This window comes from Lissotriton vulgaris, chromosome 1_1 (assembly GCF_964263255.1).
Source record: "Lissotriton vulgaris chromosome 1_1, aLisVul1.2, whole genome shotgun sequence".
In the NCBI taxonomy this organism is placed as follows: Eukaryota; Metazoa; Chordata; class Amphibia; order Caudata; family Salamandridae; genus Lissotriton; species Lissotriton vulgaris.
The window spans coordinates 851,832,993-851,856,190 of record NC_141685.1 but is presented as its reverse complement, the minus strand read 5'-3'; the positions used below and the strand labels follow the sequence as shown (position 1 = coordinate 851,856,190).

Sequence of the window (23,198 nt, the reverse complement as noted above, 5' to 3'; positions counted from 1 at the left end):
AAAACATTCTTAGTGCTCACTGTATTCCTACATCTAACTTGGACTAGATTAATTCTCTACACCCCAATGTGTGTCATATTTTAGTTGATCTTAAGTGGATTATTACCGTGCTTTGAAAACACCCCACACCAACAACAATACCATGTGGTTATTGTCTGTAGCCTTTCCTCCTTCCAAACCTGGTTGGGAAAATAGTCACAGAACATCACAATGGGATGAAGCAATAGAATACTAAAATCCAGCAACCTGGCAGAAAGAAACATGTATGGATTAAACTCGCAGGGTGTAATGTTATAAACCCCTTGTCTTCCAGTGCAGGAATAACCACCTTGACAAATATCCCAACTTCTGGGTCCAAGTCCGGTACATGAACACAAGATTCGTAACATTGCTTTCAGAAAATTGAGCAATACAAATTCACAAAACCTTACATTAGCATGTACTAAAAGAGTTACCCCCTTCAGACTTGAGGCCTAACCATCCTGGTGGGATGAACACTTATTACAACATAATCATCATACAGGAAAGTGTAGACCAGCTGAAAGAGGTCTTAAAGACCCCTCAGTTTTAGCACCAGAACTGACCAGTAGTCTCATAAAAACAAGCATTGGCATAGCCAATAGGTCTCGTCTTTGGGGCCTTATAAGTGTTTTGCCAGACCTTTATTTTGGTTTTAAAAATGTAAGTAAAAGGCATAGACAATAGGTCTGGCTAAACACTTATAAGGTCCCAAAGGTGAGACCTATTGGCTATGCCAATGCTTGTTTTTGTTAGGCACGGGGAGATAAGGGATTTTGCTCAGAATCACAGGATGTTCAGCGTCGTTGCATAGACTCAAACCAAGTTCCCCAGATTCGAGGTCGACCGCTCTAGCCGTTAAGCCAACTCCTCTCCAAACACAGAAATTATTATAGGTAAATGTTCACAAAGCATTGAGTAGCCTTTGCAAGCTCTTCATAGCCGTTCAGAATGTTTATTCTCCATTACACCTCTGGAGCTGTTGCCCAAACACAGTGTGGATTACCCTACGGTTGTTATTCACCAAAAGCTGTAGAAAATAAAAACTGCCACAAACCCCAGGCTTGCCTCTAAAACTAGTGCATTCGATCAGCCCCCCTATCCCCCCCCCCCATCCCCCCCCCCCCCCCCCCACGTAGGGGGTCCTTTTTCATGGCCAACCTTGAGGACATAAAGGAATCAGGTGATTCATGTGCTGTAGCTTTCTCAAAAATTCAACCTCAGGTACTGGCATTGCACATGGCAAGACTTCCTCAGCAAATCCATACGAACAGGTTTCCTTTCAGAGCTGAAGCACCAGCTAATCACCCTTGCTCCAAGAAGCAAGGCTAGATCCCAATAACTCTAATGGCTACAGCTTTCTCGCTGAACTGCCATGGAAAGCCCTAGTGGACATCGCAGTCCAACTACGCACGCGCACATATTTAAGCAAAACAAAAATCAGTTTGCTAACCTATCTGGTTTCCACCCCAGACTCCACTAGTAAACTTTCTAGCATTATTTGCTGAAAATTGCCGGAAAAAGGTTCACTATGGTAGTTAGTCCCTCTGACCTTTAAATGGCGGACCACAGCCTAATGAAACACGATGTTTAACCCTTTGTGGTCGTCTTTTACCCTCCACTTAATGTTCTTGTCAAGCAGGTCATGGGATACTAGTATTAAACGCGAGAAGCTGGATTAGCATTCAGAAACTGGGGCCAGTTTACAGCTCAGGAGGGTATTGCTGGTAAGTAATTGCGCAGGGGTGCCAACATCATATGTGGCAGACAGACTTGCGTGTCCTCCATTGCACTCGGTCGGCGCTCTATTCTAATGTCGCTATTGATTTTCTCACTAAATATGTTGAACGGAGTCTGTGCATACAGTCTACTCTTGAAAAATAACAGTTTTTTATTGCCACCTTATCGCATTAGAGATAACGTTGTTCCGGCAACTGCTGGTGCCTCTGACTGAGGTACAGCTCTGCATAACCAACTCCAGCAAGTACCAAGAGACAGACAGGCAACTCGAGCTAATTTTCGTGGGAGGGGTGGGACGGGGTTAAAAAAAATTCAGGGGGGGGGGGGGATCTAATTCTACCAGCGATAGGCCGGGTGGTTCTAAGAAGGAGTAAAACCATTACAATAGCCTCATTAACATTTAAATGGTCTTTAAAAGACCTGTGAAGTACTCGGTGCAGCTGCAATCAGACAGTCGCCAGCCCGCAAAGCTGTCTCTGTCCGGGCTGACACACGCTACGGGGTGGGGTGGGGTGGGGTGGTGTGTGTGTGTGGGGGGGGGGTGGGGGCTTAGGGGGGGACAGGTGGACTGAGGCCCGGTGAGCCCAATGGGTATTGCGCTCCTGCCAAGAGAGGTTAGAAATATCGCTGCTGCAGGTGTACTTAAGTCATGCACGTGGCGGGCCTTAATGTGGGTGCAGCTAGCTAAAATGGCTGCCTTTGAATGAGCTCTCCCTTTTAATAGCAGGCTTTAGAAGGAATGATGCAGTGGGTCACGGCGGAAAACCCATCAGGTATACTACTTGCTCACTGCCAATAATACTAATAACTGGTCATTCAGTATTGCTGGTTCCTACTGCGGTGATACCGTGCTACTGCCTTGCAACTCAATGCACGCCGAGTAGTTTACCTCACAAAAGCAGTTAACTGCCCGCACCCTGGACTAAGCTCATCCGAGGTTGCCTATGTCTCTGCTGCGAAGTAATTGTGGTGCTCGTTAGCAGAGCAGGTATGAGTACTGAACACGTTTTGTCTTTGGTAACCATCTGTGTTTAGTTTACTGGGCCCTTCTCGTTAGCAAAATTCACCTACGTTCAGAGGATCCGCTGGGGCTAATAAACGCAGTTTTAATAATAAATTTAGACCGAAGCATAATGTTTTCACGGAAATAGCTCTTTTGGGTATTACAAAGTTATGCTAATGTAAACAAGGACCGTTTACTGACCAGCACCATCTCACCTCCACAACCTCCATCTCCGAGGACTCCCAACGAAATGACGGCACAAAAGCAAAAAAAAAACGGGGCGGAAACAGGATACTGAATCCCGCCCCTCCAGGACTCCCTGACCTGCCTCATGGTTGCCAAGGCGATAGTTCAAGAAATATTGTCGTGATACCGTAAGGCAGGTCATGGAGTCCGAGAGGCGGTATCCAGAGCAGACAAATCTGCAAAACAGGAGCTTTTTTCAATGGCAGACCTCCATTTCGAGATGCCTGCCAATGGAAAAAAGGGGCGTGGCTTCATGCCGTATTGAAAACCCCTCCTGACAATATCTCTTTGCCTGCTACAGCGCATGCGCTGCAACGCAGGCTTTGACCTAAAAAGGGTGACAGCATTACAATACCTACCATCAGAAATGCCACCCCTCCTTCACCTGGACAAAATGTATCCTGTAACCCACAATTGCAGACCTAACTCTGGCCACAAGAAGATACTGCTAAATAAGGCCAGGAAACCTGGCAACTGCTGTGCTATGGAAACACTCAGTGTTTTAGGAAACCCACATGTCCTTTAAAAAAAAATAAAAAAAAGGAGACCCGTGATGATAAAACAGGCAGAGGATATAAGGGAACAGGGGACAAAAAGAGATAAATTACCATAATACTGTCCTACACAACAAATAAAAACCCTTCCTCTAGGATTACGCAAATCAACCAACCAAACAGCAAGACATTAGAACTAATTTAAAGACTATAAGCAATGCAATCAGCCCCATTCACCTTCTCACATACAGGAACGTATAGTGGTACCTCATACAGTAAAAGATTTACCAAGACTACAAATAGATGAGCCAACTGTAAACTAATCACACAAGTTAGGCAGAGGGTAAATGACGCACATATTCCTGTGATAAACCCTAAAAACTATTCACGAGTTGGCCGGCAGTTTGGAATGAACGAATACTCCCAGCCCCGTAGGGAAAATACAAAATTCAATACAACCTATTCTTACTATATTGGGCATGTCTCCGATCATTTCCCAATGGTCCTAAAGAACAGTCATATGAGCAAACCACCATGGACATGTGGGGATGGTTTTGCGACTGTTAATCGCAGGTCCCAATCAAGAAACATGCATGCTAAATTATTCTAAAGTTTACAATTGGCAATGTGAGATCATACCTCAGCAGCATCAACAAAATATTTAGAAAAAGGAGCAAAGAATTGGATCGTTGTATCGTTTATTTTCAGGGTTCATCTCCCTACACCATGAGTGACAACTGACTATAAGGACTCTTATGAAAGCAGTATACTGCATTTGCTTGGTCTTTCAAAGTGCAAGCTTCCAATAATCTCAATTAAAAAAAAAATGTGATGGGTTCATGCTTGAATTCAACTCCTGCTGCTACAGATGTCTGACCAATCACATGGTAGAAACAGATTCATGAGAATGCAAACTGTATATTAGTGTATATTGGCTCATTATGTACATTTAAAGGCATAAAGGACCTTACCCTCCAATTTGGGAGCTTTGGCTTTCAAACATTCCCGATTCTACAGGGCAGTCTTCCTTTGGCAAGCTTTTAACAAACTCTGAATACTGCTGTCCTGGTTCATAGAGCTTGGCACTCTCGCACAGAGCCTGGAAGTTAACGGGAAGCGACACCACTTGAGCATGCTGCATCTGAAAGAGGTTAACTGTTGCCTGTGATTAAAGGAATATAAAGGCGAGTAAGGAGGTGTTCCCAAGTTATGAGCAGTGTTTAGGTTATACTGTAGGATTAAAGATAAACAGTGGAAAATAAATGTGCATCATCAATAAAGACATCTTCTGAACAGATTCATTGCAGCAAGGTATTGCAAAACATGCAATTCAATAGTCAGTCAAATACACTTTCTTTATTCGACTCTATTAAGACAAAGGTGTGTACAGAATCCAATACATTTCTATACAGAATCTTAAATAAATATTTTATAAAAGGGATAAAATAGTACATTTTTAAAATACATATCCTTAAAAAAGGGCAGAGAGAACACCTAATATTTACTATGAATCCGGAATACACTTCAAATATAATTTAGTACAGTATGTATAATATCTTGATTAACTAGAGATGAGAAATAAGCCAATGTCGACTTGTGAGACGTAGTCTCCAGTGCCAATAACGAGCTAAGAATTTATTTGCCTTCTTTGGGAGGTGCAGAGTTCAAAATAGAGAAAAGTGCTTGGTGCTTTGATATGTAAAGCCATCACAAGGGCAGGGGGGAGGTGGGAGTGAGGAGAACCAAGTGTCTTGAGTTGAAAAGGCTGCTGAAAGTGTATTGTTTTGAGATGAAAAGCACAAGTTACTTACCTTCGGTAACTATACATCTGTAAGAAACATTAGTTAGTGATAGATTCCTTACCTTAGAATTACCCCCAGGCATCAGACTAGATCTGGAAAGTTTGCGTCAGCAGTATCCCTGCGCGTCAGAAGGAGGCGTTGTGCGATTCCGCGTCCGTGGTGTGCGCCGTGGTCGACGTCGTGGCAGCTACTTAGACGCCACCCTCTCTCGCGGACCTCAGTTCTGTACATCTGCGCCTGGAACGCAGAGCCATGCAAGAAACTGACAACTGGGCCAATGAAACTAGGGCCCTGAAAGGGATGACCTTAACCTTAGAAATCAGTTCGCAGAAAGGGGAGGATGGGTGGGGCAGTAAGGAATCTATCACTAATGCAAATGCTACTTACCAGTATGCATCTGTTCTTGGCATGTAGGGCTGCTGACATTCATATCTGTGCAAAGTCCGCCACCTAGTGTTGGGTCCGGATGATTGCACATTGTTGTCCTGGAAGAGTCTTCGAAGTATCACGAGATAGGTGGCTCCTCCCCTGGACTACAGTGCGCATGGGCATCGCCTCCATCCCCAGATTGTTTTTAGCCATAGGCAGAGATGGAGTGAAGAAGTGAGTGATGACCATGCTATGAGCATATGTTTGTATATGAATACATACTGCAGCTGCTACAGGCGCCGGGGAGGAGGGTGGGCGATATGAATGTCAGCAGCCCTACATGCCAAGAACAGATGCATACTGGTAAGTAGCATTTGCAGTTCGAGGCATGTGGGCTGCTGAATTCATATCTGTGCATAGAATACATAGCAGTCCCTCCATTAGCGGCGGCCGCCCGTGCCAGCTGCAGCAGTCTGAAAAAGTGTTTTTAGAACAGCCTGACCAACAGCTGCCTGTTGTTTTGAATGCACGTCTACACAGTAGTGCTTAGTGAAAGTGTGAGTGGTAGACCATGTGGCTGCTCTACAGATGTCTAAGGGAATGTTACCTAAGAACGCCATAGAGGCCCCCAACTTCCTAGTGGAGTGGGCCCTCGGTGGTATAGTGAGAGTGCGCTTTGCTTTAGCGTAGCAGATCTGAATGCACTTTACTATCCATCTAGCTATTCCTGCTTTGGAGATTGCATTTCCCTTGTGTTGCGTGGCAAAAGCAACAAAAAGTTGTTTGGTTTTGCGGAAATCTTTTGTCCTGTCCACATAATACATCAAGGCTCTCTTCACATCAAGGGTGTGGAGCATCCGCTCCGCCAGCGTCTCTGGGTTTTGGAAGAACACCGGCAATTCAATAGTTTGGTTTATGTGAAACTGCGAGACCACTTTGGGTAAGAACTTAGGGTTAGTGCGGAGCACCACCCTGTTGGCATGTACCTGGAAGAAGGGTTCTTGGATGGTGAGCGCCTGCAGTTCGCTAACCCTCCGTAGCGATGTGATTGCTACCAAGAACGCCACCTTCCAGGTCAGAAACTGCAGCTCGCAAGAGTGTAGTGGCTCAAAGGGAGGACCCATCAGCCTTGTAAGAACCACATTGAGGTTCCATTCAGGAGCTGGTGGAGTCCTTGGTGGAATGACTCTTTTGAGTCCTTCCAGAAAAGCCTTGATAGCAGGGACCTTAAAGAGTGACAGGTGTTGCCTATTTTGGAGGTATGCTGCCATAGCCGACAGGTGAATGCGGATGGAAGAGTAAGCTAGATTACACCGATACAGGTGAAAGAGGTAACATATGATGTTTTGAATGGAAGCGTCTAGCGGGTCAATGCTGTGCTCCACGCAGTAGACGACAAACCTCTTCCATTTAGCCGCATAACAAGCTCTAGTAGTGGGCTTTCTCGCCTCCCGAATGATGTCCATGCAATCGGGAGGAAGATTGAGGTAGCCAAACTCTAGGACTTCAGGAGCCAGATCGCCAGGTTGAGCTGTTGCGGATCTGGGTGCTGAACGTCGCCATGGCTCTGCGTCAAAAGGCTGGGAGTGAGATGAAGCCTTTGATGCGGTACCACGGAGAGTTCCAGAAACGTGGTGTACCATGGTTGGCGAGCCCACGTTGGAGCAACCAGGATGAGCGTCGAGTGTTGCCTGAGCTTGCGTGCCACCAGCGGTATCAGAGGTGCTGGGGGAAAAGCGTACGCAAATCTGCCTGACCAGTTCATCCACATCGCATTGCCCTGTGATTGGGGGTGTGGGAACCTGGCGGCGAAGCTTTGGCATTTTGCGTTCTCCTTTGTGGCGAACAGGTCTATCTCTGGATGACCCCACCTGTGGAAGTACGGTTGGAGTACTGATGGATGTAACTCCCACTCGTGCATCTGATGGCTGTGTCTGCTGAGCAGATCCGCCATCTGGTTGTCCTTGCCTGGGAGATGTTCTGCCATGAGGAAGATGTTCCTCTGAATGGCCCACTTCCACATGCTCTGAGCCAGATGAGACAGCTGTGGAGAGTGTGTTCCCCCCTGCTTCTGGATGTAGTACATGGCCGTCATGTTGTCCGTCCGGATCAACACGACCTTGTTGCACAGATGTACTTTGAACGCCTTTAAGGCCATGAAGATTGCCATCAGTTCCAACACATTGATGTGCATCTTCCTTTGCTGAAGAGTCCATAATCCCTGCACCGTGTAATGGAGTACATGCGCTCCCCATCCCTGGAGAGAAGCGTCCGTTGTCAGGATGATCTGTGGGACAGGCTCTTGGAATGGTCGGCCCTTGCAAAGGTTCAGTGGATTCCACCAATGCAGAGAGTTGTACGCCCGACCGCTCACCAACACTAGGTCTGTCAGTTGCCCATGAGCCTGAGTCCACTGACGTGCCAGGCACTCCTGAAGCGGACGCATATGTAGTCTCGCGTGCGGGACAATGGAGATGCAGGAGGCCATCATGCCTATCAACTGCATGAACACCTTCGCTGGAAGCGAGGTTTGGGGTCTGAATCGTTGGATCAGCGCCTGGATACTGGCGATTCTCACCGAACTCGGCTGCGCAGTGGCTGCCAGAGTGTCGATTGTCGCGCCCAGATACTGTCGCACGTGGGCGGGCTGGAGATGGGACTTTGGGTAGTTCAGAGAGAATCCCAGATCGTGCAGGAGGTGAATGGTGCGTGACACGTGGTCTACGCACTGCTGTTCCGTCTTTGCCTGAATAAGCCAGTCGTCTAGGTATGGAAAGACATGGACGTGCTGGCGACGGAGATGCGCTGCTACAGTCGCTAGGCATTTGGTGAAGACTCTCGGTGCCGTGGTGACCCCGAACGGCAGGACCCTGAACTGGTAATGCTGGTCTAAGATCTTGAATCTGAGATACTTTCTGTGTGAAGGATGCAGGGGAATATGGAAATAGGCATCCTTCAGATCCAGCGTTGCTAGGAAGTCCCCCCGTTGAAGCAGGGGAAGCACCTGCTGCAATGTGAGCATATGGAAGTGCTCTGAGTTGATGTACCAGTTCAGGGGCCTGAGGTCCAGGATCGGCCTGAGTGATCCGTCCTTTTTGGGAATTAGAAAATACAGGGAGTAAACCCCTGCTCCCCGTTCTTGCAATGGAACAAGCTCTATCGCCCCTTTTTGCAGCATGACCAGTACTTCTTGCTGCAACAAGGTCAAGTGCTCGTCGGACATAGCACGGCTTCTTGGCGGTATGTCCGGTGGAATGGACGTAAGTTCTAGACAGTACCCGTACTGGATAAGAGACCTCACCCACCTGTCCGTGGTGATGGACCTCCACGCCGGCAGGAACTGCTGGAGTCTCCCCCCGACAGGTGTCGTGTGATCGGGGGGAAGTGACAAGGCGTCACTGCTTGTTGGAGGTGGTGGACCTGGAGGCATTGTTTCCACGTCCCCTGCCTTTGATATTATTGCCTCTGTAGCCACCCCTGCCCTTGTTGTTGTTATACGAGGACTGGGTGTTACCCTTGTAGTATTGCGTGGACTGGGATGCCTGACCTCTTGAGGTGCCTCTTGAATTGGAGCGGCGAAAGGAACCGCCCCGAAACTGCTGACTTTGTAAAGCCCCCATAGACTTGGCAGTTTCGGTGTCTTTCTTCATCTTTTCTAGGGAGGCATCCACCTCAGGGCCGAACAGATGGTCAGGATTCACTGTTTGACCCAGTATTGTGGTTTGTATGTCGGGTTTAAACCCAGAAATTCGAAGCCAGGCATGGCGTCTAAGTAACACGCTTGTATTGATAGCCCTGGAGGCAGTGTCAGCTACATCTAGGGCACATTTGATGGATGCATTAGTAATAAGTTTACCCTCCTGAATGAGCATCTCCCCCGCCTCCTTGTATTGGTCAGGCAAGTGTTGCAGAATGGCCTCTAATGTATCATAATGGGCCCTATCATAACGAGCAAGCAGAGCTTGAGTGTTAGAGATCCTCCAGATGTTTGCTGCCTGTGCAGCAATGCGTTTGCCTGATGCCTCAAAAATTTTTGACTCTTTGTCTGGGGGAGGAGCATCACCAGTAGTCTGCGAATTCGCCCTCTTCCGAGCGTTGGACACCACCAGGGAGTCCAATGGCAAATGTCCCTTAATATACGTGGGATCCGTGGGCGCCGCCTTATACTTTCTGTCGATGCGAGGATTGACCACCCTCGCCCGGGTGGGCTCCTTGAATACCTCCTGTGCATGCTTCAGCACCCCTTTGAGCATTGGTAACGTCTTGACTTGCTTTTCGGTTACCGAGAAGGTGTCGACTAGGAAGTCCGCATCCACAGGGTCTGAGTGCAGTTCGACGTCATGGTTCGCTGCTGCCCTTTCTATTAATGCATTAAACGCCGCCGAGTCCTCTGTCGGTGACGTCTTCGCGGCGAAAAGTTGAGCGTCCTGGCCCGACTGCGGGTCGTCCATGTCGCCTCCTGCTGTCCAGGGCACCTGCTCCTCTTCCGGATCCGAGTACGCAGGATAGTTGTACTCATCGTCCTCCTCGTCCACACCAGGCACTGGGGAATGGGCCGGCGAGTGTTCCATGGCTTGTGGAGACAGAGGTTCCATCAGAGCCGAAGAGTCCGCAGAGTACTTTTTGTTCTTAAGTGGAATCCTAAAAGGTTCCAATGGCGGCTCCGACGTAATCTTTCGTTTGAGGAGCGACAATTTTCCGGTGTTGGCGTCGATGGTCACCTCCCGACGTTCCTCCACCGCGAGCGGTTGGAGCCGAAGCTTCGACACCACCAAGGCAGCCTTCGGCGTCAATACTTCTTGAGCGCTCTGCTTAGGCGCGAAGGCCTTCGGCGCCGACTTGGGAGGAAGGGTAAAACGGATTGGCGTTTGTTCCTTGGCAGGCTTCGGCGTGGGCTTAGGCACTACAGTGTCCTGGCTGGGAACAACAGTGGACTGTTGGATCCGCTTCAAGGATTCTCCCACCTTCTTGGTAAGGGATGCCGAGGGCTGAACCGTCGCGAGCGACTCTTCGTCTCCGAGAGTCCGGTCGCCGGTAGGCCTCTTCTTCGGTGCCGACGCCCCATGGCCTGGCGCACCATCAGCGTGACGCTTCTTCGAAGCCTGTTTCGGGTCCGCGACCCCTTTAGGTGCCGACGCAGCCGCGTCGGATGCCTTCACCTTCGGCGCCGACCCAGAGGGCTTCGAGTCGGCCATTTTGGCGCGGCTCTTGTGGTCGGCCATTTTGGCGTGGCTCTTCGAGTCGGCCATTTTGGGTTTCTTGGAAGTTGACGCCTCCAGAACCTTCTTCACCAACGCCACTTTCGGTTTCGGTTTCGCATCCGAGGGTGCGGGACCAGTTGGCTTCACTTTCGGTTTCTTGTTAGAAATGTCCGTGACCGGGCCCGGAGGCGGGGACGTAGGACTCATAGTAAGATCTTGGGTAAGGCCCGAAGGCGATCCCTCGACCTGGGCCGTATGACGGGGGGCAACCCCGGAGTCCGGTTGGGGAAGCTCTTCTTCTGAGCTATCCTCCATCGTGGCACAAATCAGTTCGTCGTCCCCTACCTCACCGGAGACTTCGTCGCAGGTCTCCTCATCCGCGTCGTAGGTTTCTTCCTCGGACGCGGGTTCAGGGTCCGACTTTTGTACGTCGTCCTCTTCATCGACCGATTCCTGAAAGATGTCATCAGGTGGGGGCGCCGAAGCCGACAACTGTGCCTGGAGTCTATTAGCCCGGCGAATCTTCAAAGTTTTCTTACTCCTAAACTTTGAACACGCCATGCAGGTGTCTTCACGGTGATCCGGTGACAAGCATGTGTTGCACACGGGGTGCACGTCGAGGTGCGAATATTTTGAGTGACACAGCGGACACTTCTTGAATGGAGTCCGCTCCATAGTAAAAGTGGTAGTGTAGGCCCGTCCGCGTCGAAGCACGTGGAAGGGCAGTAGGAGATTGGAGCTGAGAGTCAGTAAGAAAACCCGAACGCAACAATACCGACGCCCAGCCTAAAGACCTTTTGGTCTCAAGTAAAATCGAACAACTATCGGTTCCGAAGGAGGGAACCGAAACACATCCGAACCCTATGGCGGAAAAAAACAATCTGGGGATGGAGGCGATGCCCATGCGCACTGTAGTCCAGGGGAGGAGCCACCTATCTCGTGATACTTCGAAGACTCTTCCAGGACAACAATGTGCAATCATCCGGACCCAACACTAGGTGGCGGACTATGCACAGATATGAATTCAGCAGCCCACATGCCTCGAACCTAATGTTTCTTACAGATATATTGTTAACAAAGGTAAGTAACCTGTGCATCTGAAAGAAACACGTTAGTGATAGATTCCTTACCTTAGAATAGATACCCCAGCAATACTAACCCCGGTGGTGAGTCTGCGCACCAATACCACACCAGAAAGTCCTGGAGAAGAGAACGGCCCAAGAAACAGTCTCTCCGGACTTGGCAGTCCAGGCAGTAGTGCTTGGTAAACGTGTACAGCGAGGCCCACGTAGCTGCTGGACAGATGTCGGGCAAGAGGACTCCATGTCTCAAAGCAGTAGTGGCGGCCGTCCCCCTGGTAGAATGGGCGCGTAGCTCCACTGGAGGCTTCTTTCTAGCCAAAGAGAAGCATGCTTTGATGCACAGAATGTCCCACCGAGAGATGGTCCGCTTGTCCACGGCCCGACCTTTCTTGGCACCCATGTAGCCAACAAAGAGCTGATCATGCACCCGGAACTGTTGTGTGCGGTTCAGATAGAATGAAAGCGCACATTTTGGGTCAAGACGGTGGAGCCTCTCTTCCTCTTTTGAGGGATGCGGGGGCGGAAAGAAGGTAGGCAAAGTGAAGGTCTGCCCGAAGTGAAACGCAGTGACTACCTTGGGCAGAAAAGATGGACGTGTTCTTAGAACAACTTTGGCCAGATGGACAGAAAGAAAAGGAGGTTTAGAAGAAAGAGCCTGGAGCTCACTCACTCTCCTGGCAGAGGTGATGGCAACCAGGAAAGCAATCTTTAACCGCATCGCTGCTGCGGTTATTTTTGCGCTGTGCGGCTGTTTTCGAATTACCGCGATACATGACTAGCTCAGCTCGTCATCCGCACACGTCACCCGTGGCTGATGACGAGCTGAGCTCGTCATCAGCATCGAAGGGGTTAAAGTGAGAAGACGAAGAGGACAGTTGTGAAGTGGCTCAAAAGGAGCACACATCAGATAAGTCAGAACAAAATTCAAGTCCCACTGAGGCATCACGAAAGGGACAGGAGGAAAAATGTGCATAATACCTTTCAAGAATCTATTTACAAAAGGGGACTTGAAAAGAGAAGGCTGATATGGAAGCCTTAGAAAGGCTCAAATGGCCAAAAGATAGCCCTTGATAGTGCCCAGAGCAGAGCCCTGCTGGGCCAAAGAAAGAAGGAACAGAACAATCTCGGAAAGAAGGTCAGAAAGAGGATCCACAGCCTTTGCTGTGCACCATGCCACAAATTAGTTCCACCTGCAAGCGTATACCGTTTTAGTGGAGGGACACCTGGCAGCCAAAATTATATCACAGACTTCGAGAGGAAGGTCGAAAGATGTCAACTGCCGCCGCTCAATCTCCACGCATGGAGGTGGAGGCTGGACAGGTTAAAGTGGAGGACCATCCTCTGCTGCTGCGACAGAAGATCCTCCCGAACAGGCAGTCGGATTGAGGGGATGTATGGCGATGCTTAGTAGCTCGGGATACCAGTATCTTCATGCTCAATCCGGAGCCACAAGGATGACTTGGGCCCGGTCGCGCCTGATCTTCAGCACTCTGGGCTGAAGTGGTATAGACGGAAAGGCGTACAACAGACCGCAACTCCACTCGTGACAAAAAGCATCGTCGAGCAAGTGCCGCCTTGGAAATTCTAACACAAAACTGCTGACATTCCACGTTCTCTTCGGTGATGAATAGATCTAACCAAGGCTCTCCCCACTGCTGAAAGAGATCTTGCACCACGTCCAAGTGCAGACGCCATTCACGATCCATCATGCACCGACGGCTGAGTTCGCCCGCCCTGGCGTTCAGAGAACCTGTCAGGTGTTGAACCACCAAGGAAATGCCCTGATGTTTCAGCCATGTTCAGAGAAGCAGAACCTCCTGACAGAGTCCACGACCCACGCCGCCCTGTTTGTTGCAGTACCACATGGCGGTGGTGTTGTCCGTGAACATCTGCACCACACTTCCGCAGACAGACGAAGGAATACCTTCAGTGCAAGTCAAATCGCCCGAATCTCCAAAAGGTTGATGTGGAGCGAGGACTCCGCCGGAGACCAGAGGCCTCTGATCTCCGCCTCTCCCATATGGCTGCCCCCATCCCAGGAGGAACGCGTCAGTCATCCCTGTGTGCTCCGGTTGGGGAAGGGACAGGGATCTGCCATTGACCCAATCGTGATTCGTGAGCCACCACTGCAATTGTGCAGTGCCCTCCGAGTTCTGGACGTGATTAGACAGGTTGCTCTGATGCTGTGCCCACTAGATCTTCAGGTCCTACTGCATAGACTGCATATGCCATCTGGCATGATTTACCAACAGGATACAGGAGGCCATCAGGTCCAGAAGCCGGAGGGTCATCCTGACCGAAACCCGGGATAGAAGCTGAAAGATTGGAATCATAGCCTGAATATCTCAGGCTCGCTGCTTGGGAGGATAAACCCGAAACTGCGTTGAGTCCCGAACCACCCCGAAGAGAGGGAGCTTCTGGGAGGGAACCAGGTGCGACTTTGGCACGTTGATGGAGAACCCCAGCAAATGCAGGAGATCGGCTGTAGTCTGGAGGTGGGAGACGACTGTCTGGGGCAAGCCCGCCTTTAACAACCATTCGTCGAGATAGGGGAAGACTGGAACCCCGATCTGCGTAGATGGGCTGCGACCACCCGAGGGGCACTGGTAAGGCCAAAGGGGAGCACGGTGAACTGAAAATGCTCGTGGCCTATCGTGAACCGCATGTAACGACGGTGGGCCGGCAGGATGGGGATGTGGAAATATGCGTCCTGCAAGTCCAACGCTACCATCCAGTCTCCAGTGTCAAGACCAGATAAGACCTGAGCCAGCGTCAAAATCTTTAACTTCTCCTTCCTTTAGAAGCGGTTGATGTTCCAGAGGTCCAAGATAGGATGCAAGCCCTTGTCCTTCTTAGGTACCAGAAAGTAGTGGGAATAACAACCACAACCTGCTTCTGGCACAGGAACACGCTCAATATCCCCCTTGGCCAAGAGGGCCTGAACTTCCTCTTGCAGAAGTTGCAGATGACCCACCGACATGCGGTGGTACTGGGGTGGCATGGCTGGAGGGGTAGCCTCTTCGGACAATTTGCAGCACCCACCTGTCCGATGTGATGGTGCGTCAATGGGAGAGGTGGTGGCGAATCCTGCCACCCACTGGCATTTGATGGGCCTGAAAGCTCGGACTAGGAAGGCTTTGTGGAGGATGCTGCGGGGGTGAGGGTGAACTGACCCGCCCGCTGGCCCCCTGCGCCCCCACGGCAGGGCCCACGTCCGCGACCGCCTCTAGGTTGGTTCTGCGGCTTGAGGCTGAACGGCGTGTCGGGGTGCTCCTTCCGTGGCCACGAAAGGGACGAAAAGCAGAAGTGGCCATGCGCATGGTGGAAAGGCCCAAGGACATGGCCCGAGTCCTTAAAGCACTCCAGGACATGATCTGCTTTGTCGCCGAAAAGGCGACGGCCAAAGACATGTCCATAAGGGAGTTTGACAACCCCCGAAAAGCCAGTGGACAGCAGCCAGGCGTGGCGGTGGAGCGCAACCATCGTGGAAATGGCTCTGCCTAGTGAATCCGCAGTATCCAGTCCACATCTTATGGTTAACTTCGCTGCATCCCTCCCCTCAGCATTGCAACAGCCTGGGTGAGCAGTGTCCGGGGCCTCCTCCGGACACTGAGGCAGCACTCACACAACCGTATCCCACATAGAGTGGGAATAACAGCCCAAGAGGCATGCAGTGTTCACTGACCGCAGCGCTAAACTGGCATTTGAAAACAGCTTCTTACCAAACTGCTCCAGCTTCTTGGATTCCCTATCCGGCGGGCTGAAGGGAATGCGCTCTGGGAAGTAGAGGCCTGGATAACCAGACTCTCTGGGTGGGTGGACAGAAAAGCAAGGTCGCCCGGAGCCGAGTGGTGGCGACTGGCCACGTTCCTATCAACAGGAGCACCTGTGATGGGCCTGGACCAAGTGTCCATAAGAACGCCAGTCAGTGCCTTTTTGAACAGCAGCAGAGGCCCCGAAGAGCTTACTGCCGGTTGGAGCACCTCAGTGAGGTTAGTCCTCAGGGTCCCCGTAGGGAGTTCAAGGTCAAGTGCCTCAGCTGCCCTATGCAAAATCACACCATAGGTTGCTCCCTCCTCCGAAGCCACAGAGGGAGGAGACAGGAAGCCAAGGTCAGGCATCCCCTAACTCTTCTGACCAGTCCTGATCCAACTCAAACCCCCCCCCCCCCTCATCGGCGTCGAACAAAGCCAGACTGGCGTTGTGTGCAGTTTGGGGCTGAAACCGGAGCAATGTCGTCCGAGGGACCCGGACAATGTCATAGGCGGTACCGGGGGAGTCGGTGCCGGCGCAGGAGTTTTAAGATCAACAGGCGTCAACCGGGAATTAGGCCTGGATCCAGGGGGGGTCCTGAATCACCGGGACCGAAGTCGGCGCCAAGGCCGATGCCACCGGCAGCACATGGCAAGCACCCCCAGTCGGGCAAGTGGTGCCCAAAAGCGCAACGGCAGGGACCGATGGCCCATAAAGAGCAGCCATGGCTGCAAGAAAATCTTGCACCTGGGCCGGAGTTGCTGCAGGACCCGGAAAGGGTGAGTAGGCCGTGGTCGACTGCACAGGCTCTGCTGGAGCTGCAGGGGTGGTACCGCTAGCACCCTCAGCCGTGTCGCACGACCGGCGAGGGGAATTTGGAGAGCGATGACGCTCCTTAGACTTCTTTGAGTGCCTCGACTTACCTGACCCAGATTGGACGACTTGGAACCCAAAGAATGGTGATGGTGGTGCAGTGCGCGGTCCCTCGACTTCCTCCTGGCCGGGATTTTGAACGACGCGGAGCCAACAGCCGGGCTTCCAGCAACTTTCAGGACCGCTCCCGCAAAGTTTTCGGCGCCATGGACAGACAGTCGGAGAACCACCTGGGGTCATGGCCACGCTCCAGGCAGTAAAGACCCATGTCGTGGGGGTCGGTCACCGACATCATGTGGCGACAGGCTCTGCAGGACTTCAAAAAGGCCATCCCTACTCTGCACCAGGAGTCGATAGAATCGAAAAATGGAGACAAAAAATCTCAAACTCAGTCAAAAATTGACTGGGGGTACTAGCTCATCCCAGATCTGCACTTGCTGGTGCGGAAAAAGAAAGCACGGACGTCAGCGCCCGAGGGCGGCCTCTAAGTAGCTGCCACAACGTCATCATTGCGACGACGGACGCGGAGCCACACGACACCACATTCCGAGGCGCAGGGGTACTGCTGACGAAAACTTTCCGGATCCAGTCTGACGCCTGGGGGTATTCTAAGGTAAGGAATCTATCACTAACGTGTTTCTTTCAGATATGGTCAGCAAAAATGTTTGTCCCTCATTCAGGCTTAGCTGCAAATAAAGTGCAGGAAGTGCTTAGGATTGAAGGTATAACTCCACCATCCTGGAGAAATTTGTTGCCAAATGGGACATCTGGGAATGCTGGTGAAAAAGTGCTTTAATTCTAGTGGGTTAAACATTAGTAAGGGTGTCTGGATTAGAGAAATATTGTGGTGTGCCCATCCTTGCAAAGCTTGATTTGATAAATCTGAGCTAGGGTATCTCTAGGAAATTGTCCAAATTCATGACGTCTCTCAGTATTTCCCTGCAAATTTAGGCTTCTGGGTTATTACAAATTCTTGCCAGGAGCAGCAGGGGCTGGAATTGCATTTATTCATCTAATAAACCCAATCTGACTTGCTCATGAAACAAGCATTTACATGCAATACGTTTCGCAATAGCGAGATTTTAAGCTATTGCCACTGTACATGGCAATACCATTTATAATATTAAATAGGCAGCGTCATTTAGAATACCAATAATGTCAAAGCTTAGCAAAAGGAAGACCAATTGTATTGTATGTAGAGCGCGGTGTACGTGAAGCGGGCGCGGCGCTCAACAAAGTAGTACAAAAAAAAAAGAAACCCAGCACGGTGTCCCTAAAGTGGGCGCCGTGCTGAGAATGCAAAATAATTTATTTATTTTTAAAGTGAGAATGCGCGGTGTCTGAAGCTCATCGCCACTTTCTGATAAAAAGTCATTATAAAAAAAAAAACCTTCACCACAGTGCCCTGAGTGCTGTGGGGGTAGGTGGCACCTGCTTTTAAAGTTAGTGGCAAAGCGCTCTATACGAAAGCAGTGGGCGCGCTGCAAATACAAAAAAGCAGCTGCCATTGTTTGTCCCCATTAGATAATAAACAAGATAGTGTTCACCCACATATAACTCAGACCGTGTAAGAAGCCAAGTAAAAGGTACAGTCGTTAAGGGAGGTAACAACTGCAGACAAGGCAGTACCAAGGAGGGACTAACAAGGCCTACTTACAAATCAGAATCCAGCATTTATGACGGACAATGACAAAAGCCAATGACAAATATGGGCGGAGAGTGGGCAGGGCTTCGACTGCATACCTCAATACGGCGTGCCTCGCAGAGCGAACAGCACATGACCCTACACTCAGGCTCGACCTAAAAGGGGTAATAGAGGTAGTTGGGGGCACTGCCAACTGTCTCCTTATTAACTTATTTTCTATTACTTGCAGCAAATTACATTTGGAGACAATAAATCTCAAAAACTCAAAAAGTGACTGGGGGTACTACATTTGTTCCTAATAAAACTAAAACAAGGACATTTTTGCTGGGAGGAAACAAAATGTGGAAAAAAAACACTTCTTGTACCTGGGCCTGCCTTTTGATGTGGATTTTAATTGGAAGTTTTTATTGAATGTTCGAGTAATGCAATTTCAGATGTTGATTGATGCAGTGTTTAGATTTTCTAAAAGACTAGGACACAAGCCAATCAAAGACCTGCTCTGTTTTTAATAGTAAATGTTTCCCAGTTGTCTCCTTTGGTGCTTGTGTTTGGGGATATGTTCTTTAAAACCGAGATATCAAGTGAATAAGGATTCAAAGTTTATCAATAATCAGGGAACGTAGATTTGACTTCATTCTTCGTCATAGCTGTCACTTTTCAATATGAGCTGCAAAATAAGGGCAGCTCTGAAAAGGTCACTACTGATGCTTACGTGAGAAAAGCCCTTTGAAGGCCTTATCTCAGTTATTAAAAGTCAAACAGCAGAAATGTGTACAATAGCAAATAAGCATTGACAAAGCCAGTAAGTCTGGTGTTGGCTGCCAACCTTTTGGCTTTGTCAATGATTTGTCTTGCCATTGGTTTCATAAAACTTTACTTTAACCTGCTGCCGGGCCCTTGTCGAAATAAAAATTAAACATTGGCTATAAGAACAACATGTTTTGGCCTCAGAAAGCACACTTTGTCATAGTAGTCTCTGGTATTAAAGGGAAATACTTTGTATGGATGTCCTCGTTGTGAAAGGGGACAAGGTTGTCACTCACAGTCAAGTTGGCCAATGGCAGACTAAAGGATGGCTATATATGTTTTTTTAGTTCCATAAAAATGTCAAAGCTAATTCCAGACCTAAAAACATCGCTTTGAAATATTCCATGGCTATAAACAGACAAACAGTCGAAAAATGAAATCAATTAAATAATCAACACCAATATTTGGGGTAGAAACTCATTTAGCAATATGCACAAAATGTTTACAAAAGCACCAGTTAAAACCAACTGGTCTTAGGCAAAAACATGCTCTCATGACTTAAAACGCTACAGAATTTGAAATCTTGGAAAAACCGAGCATTTTTGTAAGAGTTAATTATGGCTGGTTTTGTACAGATCATCCTCATGATCTGTACGCTCAATATCACAATAACTCATCAGCAGGCTGTGGTTTATCCCCATGGAAAGGAGGGGTTGGTTGCATGATTTTCCATCAAAATATGCAAGTAAGAACGGTGGGTCTTGTATGCTATTGGTGATGAGCATGTCTGTGCAATTGGGTCTATGGCTGGAGGGGGTGTGCACTCAGCTACTGGGTGTTTGTCGTTCTCGGGTTCCCTTATGTTGGAATGATGTTCACGCACAGCAATGGGTCCATGGCTAGAGGGTTGAGCACTCAGCTACTGGGTGCTTGTAGTTGTCTAGTTCCCTTATGTTGTACTGATGTTTATGCATGGCAAAAGTGAAAGTCATGATGAAGTATCATGTTCTGTTGAAGATTGTGATTAAGATTTGAGAAGGGAGATGAGTGGGGGCGAAGAAGCATTTGAGGGTCTTCTAGCAAAAGTGATGAGTGATGTCCGTTTGCTTGATTGAGTAATAGTGTGGACTCTTGCCATCCCTCTTCGGACTTCACTTTAGTTAGACCAATGATATTCAAGATCAGCTGTATGCTTGAGGGACCGTGGGGCAGAATGGATGTTATCCATTGTGACTTGACTTTGTGTGTGTGCCACATAACAATTTTTTTCCCATATAGTGATGCATGCTAACTGCTATAAAAAAACAGAGATGTTAATATTACCCAATTTGATGGAACTGAATTTATGGACCACAGAAGGATGGATGACTGAGTCCGTCTTAAAGGACTACTTGGAGCTTGGCAGATTTAGGGTAGTGGTGATGGTGAGTATTGCAAGACTGGGATGGTTGGGCAGGAACACAGCCTAGATATTATGGTTGCGGGGTGGATTTTGGTATATAGAAGAGAACCCCCATATTTTGAGTCACCTCAAGTTCAGATAGTTCTTAGATGAGCTTATATGGAGAGGGTGGTCACTATACTGTTCTCACTGAAGGACACAAGTTTTATCTAATCGAAATGTATGCAGCATGCAAAGTGTGACACCATAGACTAATCTGTGTGTTTATCATACATGATATTGCCCAGGGTCCCATATGACTATGTGGGTAGAGTGTTCACAACTCTGCAAAAGGTAAATAGCTAGATATCCTATATAAATGTGACCCATATGCCCCTGTATTCAGTTTACACAGGGCTTGGTAACTTATTTTGATCAATATTTAATGTCTATAACTTTAGATTTGCTAAACTGTTTTACATTTTGGTGCCAAATATTTTTTTTAAATCTTACAGCTTTAAGAGTTAGATCACACTGATAAATCAGTTCTCTGAGCTGTGTTAAAACTTCACTTTTGATGTTCTCCATATCGTTCCTCTTTTCTTCAACCTCTGTGACAAGGGTTTTAAAATTTTCATTGGCCTCTTCAGCCTGCAAAAAAGCAAACAGTAAAATAACATTGTTGTTCATAGTAGAATTACACAGACTCTGAAAATGCTGCAAGTTTGTTTTGTTCCAAGCCGTTATCTGAAACAGATACACAAAACGCTAGGGTATGCAGATCTGTTTTGTACACAAGTCCTAATAACAGATGTTGAAGTGAGAAGGTACAAAGAAAGGCAAGGTGTATATGTGAGAAACAAAAACATTCAGCCTTTGGATTAACCTCACACTTCAGAAAGGATGTGCTGACTTCACTCATATGTAACAATTTATTCACCAGTGATTTGCCAACTCATATACACTCCTTAGCATTGTAGCATTGTTGCAATTGGAAGGGGCGAGATTATGTTTGCACAGCATAAAGCAGAATGTTTTAAATTTGGACAGTTAGGCTCTAAACACACCAAACCACGCTCCATGATGGGTGGGTGGAATAATGAGGAGACAAAGTTATTTTAGGATTAAGAGTATTTACAGTCATTAACTTGCACGTATTCCAATGTTCCAACCCCATTGCCTCACGACCTAACATTTGAAAGCATTCAACAGAAGTAGAGACAATGATTCAAAATGTCAATTGTATCGTGACTCGTGTTGAATAACCACTTTTTAAGGCCTCACAGTGACACTCTCCCCCTTACATGTGGCTGGGCCCCAAGGAATGGGGGGCCTGGGGCCAAAAACGGTCCAGGAAGGGGGCCACATGCCTTCCACCCCCAAAATACCAACATCTGCTCCCCCCGGGACCTGGATCACCCAGGGTCTTAAAAATAAACAAGGTCGCGAGATAGTGCTTTTTATTTTATTTTTTTTGCCATGGATTCTCCGCAACTTTTTTCCCCCCCAAATTGCCCACCAGCAGGGGCCCTACTACCAGGCCCTAGGGGGGGGGGGGATCAGGGTATCCCTACGCTGCCCACTTATGTCTTTTTTTTTTTTTTGACCGAGTCCAGAGTTTTAACGTTTAGCTGGTAGTGTAGGTGGTGGCAGCCAATCAGATCTCAGTTTGAGATCTGTTGGTACCTGTGGGTTTTCCGCGTCTATAGATATACAAACATTTTGAGCATTAATTGCTCAAAAACTGATGAATGCATTTACACCAAAACACAAAAAGCACTCATTATAGACCTGCCTCTAGGTTTCTGCCAAATTTGGTGTAAATCCGTTTTGGCTTCAGCTGTGTTTAAAGTTCCGATGTGAAAATTAAAGGGGAAAACATGTTTTGGGACCCCGCTTGACGGGTGACCCCCAAACTTTCCAGGCGCAAACTAGACATAAAAAAGAGCACTTTTTTGTTACGTTTCTTAGAGAATCGTTAAATGGTGCCAAAGCTCTTAGCAACACAAAAAATGCATTTTCTATGGAAACACAATCCCAACAATAATTTCATGTATATTTCCTTTACGCTTCCACCAGTCACTGCGCCTCATGCCGTTGGTGCCGCTTAACCTGCAGGTGAATCACCTACACCATGTCTGTGGCCAAGGTGCAGCTACAAAATCAAAGCTCACTCCCGGAGCTTGCAATTAGTGTTGGCAATAAAAGACTTACAATTGCAAGCTCCGGGAGTGCGCTTCGATTTTGTAGCTGCAACCGGCTACAGACATGACACGTGTAGCCCAATCCCAAGGCACTCACCAGCGGGTGCAGAATCTGCGCCGATACTCGCCGTCAAATATTCAGGCTCAAACCATTTCCGTCAAGAAATGTATAACGCACTCCAGGGGTAAGCAGCAAGATTTTATTTCAGCCCACAAACTTGTGTAACAGACGCGTTTCGGACACAGAGTCCTTCGTCAATGTTTACATTCTTGACCGTCTGGCAGAGTAATATATACATCATTAACATGTAACTGACACAGACAATTATATCGGCGCATGGGAACATAGCGGCCATCTTAGAGAAGGTTAAGTAACATATTTTACAATAATTTTGATGTTATATCATTCTTCATATCAAGTCCGCTATTGCCGGTGCATATTATATGTATATTGCTGGGTATCGGCAAATCACCGGCATTTTACCCAAGCGCTATTGAGCTGCCCAGTTGTCAGTGAAAAGAGCACAAACTGATTAGCAAATATATGCGCGCAACACCCATATCAGTGGCTATAGCAATTACCGATCTTGATGTAAATACATAATATATTATATACCGTAAATCAAAAGGCTGATAATAA

At 48.3% G+C, this 23,198-nt stretch overlaps 1 protein-coding gene across 1 annotated transcript in view; it reads right to left on the bottom strand.

The window, feature by feature from the left end:
* Positions 1 to 23,198, bottom strand: part of ARHGAP29 (Rho GTPase activating protein 29) — a 393,170-nt gene that overhangs the window by 94,504 nt on the left and 275,468 nt on the right. Inside the window, exons 12-13 of the mRNA XM_086957877.1 lie at positions 20,868 to 21,005; positions 4,473 to 4,663 (exon numbers count right to left, since the gene is read on the bottom strand). Of these exons, the coding sequence (XP_086814003.1) occupies positions 4,473 to 4,663; positions 20,868 to 21,005 (329 nt within the window). The remainder of the gene's footprint in view (positions 1 to 4,472; positions 4,664 to 20,867; positions 21,006 to 23,198) is intronic.